At 38.9% G+C, this 8,529-nt stretch overlaps 1 protein-coding gene across 1 annotated transcript; it reads left to right on the top strand.

Annotated features, from left to right (window-relative positions):
* The first annotated feature begins 219 nt into the window (after positions 1-219).
* LOC142348379 (uncharacterized) lies at positions 220-7,880 on the top strand. The gene is made up of 3 exons (XM_075399704.1): positions 220-488; positions 736-884; positions 7,463-7,880. Exons 1-3 carry the CDS (start codon positions 236-238, stop codon positions 7,793-7,795), a joined length of 735 nt encoding a protein of 244 aa, XP_075255819.1. The 5' UTR covers positions 220-235; the 3' UTR covers positions 7,796-7,880.
* The last annotated feature ends 649 nt before the right edge of the window (positions 7,881-8,529 follow it).

Below are 8,529 nucleotides of genomic sequence, written 5' to 3'. Positions count from 1 at the left end.
TTTTATCCCACGAGCTTTTCGATCGTCCGCTTGCGTTGCAACTTTATGGGACTTACTATACACTGGACACTATGTGCCTATCATTACGTATTGCTCGCAGGCATGGCTGCCCAGCAAAACTAACCTTATGAAATTTGAAAAGAGTTTCAAGCTTTTTGGTTTTCGGTACCCGGAACATTAGAAACTCTGGAATAGGATTAGTTTCAATTTACTTTTCAGTATCAATGTATTCGTGATGAATTGGATTCGCTCCGATAAGAAACCAAATTCTGACACCGATGAAGACGCATATCAGCAAACAAAAACCACCCTGAGTTCTATGGAACGGAATTTAAGCAAATTGAATGAAAGTTTGAAAAAGTATTCCAAACAAGTTCAAGCGGTAACCAACAATGAGCTACAAATTTTTACTGAATTGTCGTCGAATGCAGAAAATGACACCGAGCTTCGCTTTTCCAGCATGACAGCATATTCAGAATTGAGTTCAGGTTCGAAATCGGATCTTTTCCGTTTGTGCCCCACCCCCCAGCTTAGTGGGCGCATATTATTTGCACCCCCCCAGACACACGTGCAATATTTTTACATAATGATTTACTAATGGCACGTGCTCTGTAACTGGGGGGGCAGAACTTACGGGGGGGGGGGGGTTGCACAAATGGAAAAGATCCTCGAAATCTTTAAGAGGTCTCTTTGAAAGGTTTTTTTACTTGTCGTTAATTCTTCGTGTGATTTTAGAAATGAGCTCTCAGGCTACTCAACACATTGAAATTGTGAACGATTGCATGGTGGCTCCCCTGAAGAAGTTCTCAAAACTTCTCCCGAACGAAGCCAAAGATGCAATGAAAGTCAGGGAAAATTTTGCTGGCAAATATGGCTCAAGCAAGGTGAATTAAATAATCAAAATAATGCTGTTCTCTAAAGAACATATCTATCTATCTGTATCTTCTATCTATCTATCTATAAATTAATTCAACGTCGACAGAGATCCACTGAACACCATGTTGAAGCGCCTATCTTAACATTTTTTAACGACCCTTAAACGTGGTTTTCTGAGAAAACGACAGACAACAGTCGGGTTTGAACCTAGGTCTAGGGGTTAAGGAGCGGAAGCACAATGAGTTGAGCTAAGGAGCAGGTGAGGCGCATAGTTTATTGGGATTTTTTTTCGATTGACGGCGCACCCGTTTCCGATTCACTCCCTTTTCAGACTTTTTCGTGCTCCATGTCTTTCCTGTCACTATCTGTCTATTAAGCGTGTATTCAAATGCCTATGACACCATGTTTAGGCTCCTAATCTTCACATGTTCAAAGGCCTCTTAAACATGCAGCATAGCGTTTTGCATTCATTTTAGAAAAGGTCCATAACTGAAAACTTGCCATTTCCAAAATAGCCACTGACCGAAAAGCTGCCATTGCCAAAGAGTCAGTGACCGAAAAGCTACATATGCCATAAAATCCAATGACTAAATAGTCGCGGATGCGAAGATAGGTCATTGACCGAACGGCTGACAATGACGAAAAGCTGCCTGTGCCAAAAGGGTCAACGACCGAAAAACGTCGAATGCTTTTTTTTCTTTCTCTTTTCTGTCTTTCGTTTCTGTTTTTCTATTCTTTATTTTCTGTTATTTATTTTCTGTCCACGGAACACCATGTTTAAGCGCCTATATTAGCATGTTTTAACGACCCTTAAGCGTGGTTTTCTGAGAAAACGACAGACAACAGTCGGGTTTGAACCTGGTCTAGGGGTTGAGGAGCGGAAGCGCAATGAGTTGAGCTAAGGAGCAGGTGAGGCGCGTAGTTTATTGGCAGCGGACAAATGGCGAACAAATGGAATGGTACAAATTGCGAATAAATGGCAGCCATGGCCCATCTGGTCTTGATGCCGACGACAGTGTCCAAACTTGCAATCAGAATTGCCAACAAAGAACTAAATTTCTTGCGTTCTTATAACGATTGTCGTCTGATTGCACTAGATAAATGCCCTGGGTTCGACCAATTGGCGTTGGCGAGGTCTGAAGACCAATCGTGGGTAGGAGTATATTGAAGTGCGTTAAACGAGATCTCCAATTACTTGGGTGAAACGTATAGGTGCGCCTTGGACAAACGAGTGGCATCGAACTTGCTATCTATGCACTCCGGCGGCGCTTTCTTGAAGATCGTGCTGAACGGACCCTACTGATTGATGCCAGGAACGCGTTTAATAGCTTGAATGGAGATATGGCTCTAAAAAACATCAGAAAGCTTTGTCCCTCAATTTATACAGCAATCAGAAACTCGTATAAGACCCCATCAGACTTTTTCCTTGATAAAAGAGTAATCAAGTCTGAAGAAGGAACAACACAACGTGATCCAATAGCCATGGCAATGTACGGAGCTGCTACACTTCCTCTCATCGACATGCTCGAAGATCAAAATTTGACTTATAGATGGTACGCAGATGACGGTAATGTGGCCGGTAGCCTTGAATCACTGCGAGTCGTTCTAGATATGCTCTATGAGCATGGTGGTGCAATCGGTTATAATGTGATCAAATGTCATCTCATTACAAAACCTGAGTTTTTTCAAAAGACGAACAAAGTTTTTTTTGGGATTATATGTTAATGTTATCGAAGTTCATCGAGTTCTGGGTTCAGTTATTGATTCTGATGAAAGATGTAACGATTTTCTGAAAGAAAGTTCAGTGAACTGCTCTAACATGCTTGAGAAGCTCGCCAAACATAATAAGGTGTCCCCTCAGAATGTGTACAAATCATTTACTAACGGATTGAAACACAAATTGACTTTTATTGCTAGGACTACTCAAAAGGCGGACAGTCTGCTCAGGGAAGCTGCAAAAATAATTGATAAAAATCCTATACATTCAATGTTGAATCATCCCTCATACAATGACAGACACCGGAAGGTTTTCTCTCTTCCTCTTAAAGAGGGTGGCATACGCATTCTTCTTCCTGAAGACAGGGCAAACGAATATGAAAGATCTTTTCGGATTTGTGATCCGTTACAGAATCATAACGCTATAGATGCAGAGTTTCATCAGGAAAAAATCCTGCAGAAATTGATAAAAAATCCTATGCATTCAATGTTGAATCATCCCTCTAACAATGACAGACACCGGAAGGTTTTCTCTCTTCCTCTTAAAAAGGGTGGCCTACAGAAAATTGATAAAAATCCTATACATTCAATGTTGAATCATCCCTCTTACAATGACAGACACCGGAAGGTTTTCTCTCTTCCTCGTAAAGAGGGTGGCCTACGCATTCTTCTTCCTGAAGACAGGGCAAACCAATATGAAAGATCTTTTCGGATTTGTGATCCGTTACAGAATCATAACGCTATAGATGCAGAGTTTCATCAGGAAAAAATACTGCAGAAAATTAGAGAAGAAAAACAGGAACAAGCTTGAGCGAAAAAGTTGGCAATCAAAAATCTCATCAATGATAAAGTGGCATATTCTCTAGATTTGGCTATGGAAAAAGCATCATGCTGGCTGAACACACTTCCATTGAAAAGATATCATTTTGATTTAACCAATGGAGAGTTTAGAGATGGAATTGCTTTAGATATGGATGGGATCCCGTAAAATTGCCTTCAAGATGCACATGTTGAGAAAACTTTAATGTAGCGCATGCTCTTCATTGTCCAAAAGGTGGCTATACGCACATAAGACTCAATGACATCTGTGACTCTTTTGCCAACCTGCTCAATGAGGTCTGCGATGATTTCGAAGTAGAGCCCTGTCTTGAGTCTTGGCAAGGGGAAACCTTCGCAAATAGAACTGCCACTATTGATGACGACGCTCGACTAGATAATGGTTTCTTCGATTCACGTTTCAGCGGAACATTTTTGATGTGAAAGTGTTTAATCCGTATAAAAAGATTTGGCCAAGAAGCATACCGGATTCCTACAAATATCACGAGTCCATCAAGAAGCTGAAATACGAACAAAGGATAATCGAAGTCGAGAAAGCCACTGTCTGTCCGTTAATCTTCTCGTGTTCAGGAGGAGCCGGTCCGTCAGCATTGAATGCCAGACAGAGATTGGCTTCCAGGATCAGCGATAAGAAAGAAGATTCATATTCGGACGCCATTACGTACATGAGGACAAAATTAAGTTTCGCTCTTTTGCGTAGCTCCATACTCTGCCTCCGTGGCGTGCTCTCGATGCGCCGGCGCCCTGCAGTAGAAGCGTCAATGGGAACCATTGTAGAGGAAGGGAGGCTGTTGTGCTAAATGCTTTATATTTTTTCTAATCTTCATTCAAAATCACTACACATACTTTAATTGCTATTTACCTTATCTATTATGTTTATAATTCTGATGCTTTATTTTCTTTATCTTTTTGCATCTGATGCTTCAATTTTTGACTACTGTAAGAATTTATAAATACACATAGAGTTGACCTGCTACGCCCGATTTGACCGACTACCCTTTTAGGGAAGGGACTTTCTCTTAATTGACCTTCTGTTTTCTTCCTTTTCTCGCTTTCTTTTCTGTTCTTCTTTCTTCTCTGTTCTTTATTTTCTCTCTTTCTCCCTCTCGTTCTTGCTTTGCTCTCTCTTTTGTGTCTTGTCTTTTTTCGTTTCTCAGTTTGTTTTTTCTTTCATTGGTCTTTTTTGTCTGTTTTCTCTTTCGTTTCTCTGTTCTTTCGTTTTCTTTCTTTTTCTTTTCTGTCTCCCTTTTCTGTCTTTTTTAATGTCCACACAGCGATAGCTGGAGCTTTCATTGGCCGTCTCTTGGTTTTTTATTTTGTCAAGATTTTTGTTGCGACCATATGACGTCACAATCTGCCTCATTACTATCTAGCTAATTTAAATTTGGATTTCATTTCGGTAATTGCTCTTTCCTCGGAGAATCTTTATTCTGTCAATATCTGTAATGCAAAAGCACATGTTATTCAAGAATTATTTTTGCGTAATACGTTTTTCGGTGATCGACTCATTTTCATTCATTGACCTATTTTTGCATCCACAGTATTTCGGTCGTCAATCCATTTGGCACAGGCAGATTTTCGGTCAATGACAGTAGGAAAGACTTGGAGCACGAAATGTGAAAACGGGAGGTAATTGGAGCAGAGAAACGGATGGAACGTTAATGGGCAAAAACCCGATATACTACGCGCCTCACCTACTCCTTAGCTCAACTCATTGCATTTTCGCTCCTCAACCCCCAGACCTCGCTGCAAATCCGACTGTTGTCAGTCGCTTTAACCGGACAGCATGTTTAAGGGCCGTTGAAAGATGTTACGTCACTACGTCTGCCAAGCTGTAACAAAGTGGACCAAAAGTTATATTTTGTGCTATTTTTTGTGAAAACAAATCGAATTTTGAAAATTTTATCAATTGAATTTTATCGACAAAAAACTTCAATCAAACAATTCAGCAACGCTCTTCGATCGCTAAGGTTAACAACAACACTCTCGTTAAAGTTTTTATTTTATTTAAGATTATATTAACGAAATTGTGCGAAATTTTAGAAAAAAAATTACGGAAATTGTGAATAAAAAACTGTCGAATGTTCACAAAATTTTAAACCTCGATAACTCCCTGTAAAGAACAAAATTCGAAATTTTTTTCTCTTATTATGTGTTCTAGGAAGTAAGAGGTTTATAATGATACCACTCACAACTCTGTACGATGAATATATTTGTCTGAGGCCAAAATTGTCTGAGCAAAAAAATCCCAGTTCAGTATATAGTTCCTCCCTCCCCACTAAAGTGGGGGTCGGAACAATAATCTCATTAATCGCTTTGACAGACTGCTTCTCAGTGGTATTCAACGACAGCAATATTTCAACTCTTATGCAATGTCATTGGTTTTCCCGCAATAACAATGTGAGATCTATTTATTTATGCAAGTGACTGATAAAATCTGACTGAAAAAATTGAAAGGAAAGACATATGCCTAAGACCAGTTTTTTTGCTATTTAGTTGTCGTCTTTATGCTGTGTACTCACAGTCGAAACCTGAAGAAAAAGTCAGTAAATCAAGTCTGAAGTCACGAGAAAAAGTAGGCTTAATAATAGATTTTATTTCATCTTTTCCGTTCCACGCAGCTCAGCTACAAAAAAAGCTGGATTATATGCTTAAAAAACAAATATCAAAAATTACCGACGAGCCTCCCTCCCTCTCTTTTTGTTTGAAAATGTTTTGTTGTTTCTTTTGATTCATCTCTCGCCTCAATGAAAAAAATGTGACAATGCTCTACTCGGACTCATGAATACCCCTGAAAATTTTTTTCCTAATTGTTTTCTTACGTCTTTCGAGTTGCAATAGTCGAAATATGGTGAATCGGAGTCTCAAATATCTGAGATTTTTAATATCAAGATTTGGTATTCGCATAGGTCCCTGGTCTTACAATAAAGGTTATCCAACTAAAAGTTTTCATCTTCAAGGAATTTTTGCAATCATTTAATTCTAATTTTTGAAAAAATTTTTTGGCTTTATAGAAATGCATTTTTTGAAAGCTGCGGAGAACTTCTCTCTGTTTTCTGAATTTTCAAAGGGCCAGTAGCTCCTCTTTTTAATTGCTCTCAAAAGAAGTTTGTAGCAATTATATTAGTCGGTTTTTTGATGCGATTTTTCGCTTGTCCAATTTTTCGTCTGACCCATTTGACTTTTCGTCCTCAAGAACGGGATAAACTGTTAGCGCCCAGCGGGCATTAAGACCCTTTTAGAGCCTTTCAGCTCACTAGTCTCCAAGTATGCGATTCGCGGAAACTATTTTGGATACTTATATTTTTGTGTGAAGGGCGGTTCTTAGAGTTTGACCCCCTTCCACACACACACCCTCCACTTCAGCCCTCTCCCACTTCATCCACCTCCCCTCACTCCCCCCCCCCAATCCTCACCCCTGCAGATTGTTCAGGCTGTAAGGATGTGACCCCGTGTAGGGAACGAGGCAAATTATGTCAGAAAAATGAACTTTTATATCTAAATATTGTAGTGTTAGAAAAAGAAACAATTAGTTTGAATTAGGATGGTCAGCCGTTTCATTACGCGGGTGCATAAGTATGTACAATGCATATGTGAGGGTGCGCTTCATTTCCAAGTTTTTTCATTTGACTGTTTTGAACATTGTGCGATCGCGCTTTGTCGATCTCCCTTGTTTCAGCTTATTAGTGCAATTGAGTTAAGAATTTGTTGCGTGCAGTTTGACTACTCTGAGTTGGTTTCTTTGCTGAATATCATTTTTTTGCTGCAGAAAATGCTCCAAGAGTCACAGAAAAACGCTACAATTTTCCGGTAATTTAACTTGCATCGGTTGATGAATTTATGTAATTCATATATCTAATACTGTTTGGGATAATCGAATGTTGGTTCATTCTGGCGTTTCCAGTTGTTCAGTTAAATTGATGACTTTATGAACCTGTCACTGTGGGCAAATATCGCGGACAGTAGGGGTCAAGTGGAATAATATTTTAGATATGCATAATTTAGATCTCTTATAATTTCTTCTGTGTTTTAGAAAACTTTGGAGGATATGCAAAGGAATCGTGAGCGTGTGATGCAATACAAAATTGATAAGGCAGAAAAAGATGTCCAATTCCACAAAACAGAGTTTGAAAAATGCAATGAAACGACTGTTCAGGAACTCGCCGCCTTAGCAGATAGTTGCGAACCCTATGTTGGAGTGTCTTTTGCAGCCTTTGCTAAGTCGAGTGAGGCCTATTTTGATGCAAATAGGAAATGCTGTGATAAAATTTTGGAGCAGGTGGATAATTCAACCTCAGAAAACGCACTTGTGAACAGAATAGATGCGACATTTAATGAATTGTCGGGTCTGTCTATTGTTGCCTAGACTATATTAATTTTCACTTTCTGATTGTTAAATATACATATCATAGTTTTGCATAGCTCAGGAAATTGAAGTTCTTTATACATTTTTCGTACTGATCAGCATGTCTTTGGAGAATACATGGTTTGTTAGCAAGGAAAACCAAACTTTTTTTATACGACTATCATTGGGCTCCTATTTTCTATAACAATCCGAAGAATTTGAATTGTATTGCGGCGCTGGCTTTTGTGACTCAAAGAGGCGTCATTTTCGCAATGTGCCGGTTGTGTAATAATGTTTTCTAATCTATTACGTTCCTACGGTGTTCGAAGGCAAGATTTGGATTGAGAAATATATGACTGAAAAACCGCTCGTGTGCCTTTATGGTTGCTCTTTTGATAGTTATTGGCTCAAACTTTATATGCTGTTTCGCTGAACGCTTTTTCCAATTAGCCGCAATTTTTTAGCATCTAAAATTTAATCAACTGTTTTTTGCAGTCGAACGTTAAAATTATAGTTTGTGATTAGTAGTCGGCATTCCAAATTCCGGAATAATTGTTCTTCCTTTGTTGAAAAGATTTGAGGTTAATGAACATATTTTTTACTTGAAAGAAAAACAATTTTGTCTGTTTGTTTTGTTTTGAAATCTGATTTGCCGTAGTGGAATGTGTAAACTGATCTCATTGAGGCGTGTTCCTTCTTTTTTATCGGGCAAGTGTTCTGTTTGAGATTGATTTTCACAAGCTTAAAGCAATTTT

This window comes from Convolutriloba macropyga, chromosome 10 (genome assembly GCF_964194025.1).
Source record: "Convolutriloba macropyga chromosome 10, txConMacr16.3, whole genome shotgun sequence".
Classification (NCBI taxonomy): Eukaryota; Metazoa; Xenacoelomorpha; order Acoela; family Convolutidae; genus Convolutriloba; species Convolutriloba macropyga.
This window is presented reverse-complemented; position numbering and strand designations above follow the sequence as displayed.

Bases quoted from the DNA above. Each gene is read 5' to 3' on its own strand.
- LOC142348379 (XM_075399704.1), top strand. From the start codon at position 236: ATGAATTGGATTCGCTCCGATAAGAAACCAAATTCTGACACCGATGAA. The intron at 489-735 runs GTTCGAAATCGG...GTGTGATTTTAG, and splicing joins ATATTCAGAATTGAGTTCAG to AAATGAGCTCTCAGGCTACT. The intron at 885-7,462 runs GTGAATTAAATA...TCTGTGTTTTAG, and splicing joins GCAAATATGGCTCAAGCAAG to AAAACTTTGGAGGATATGCA.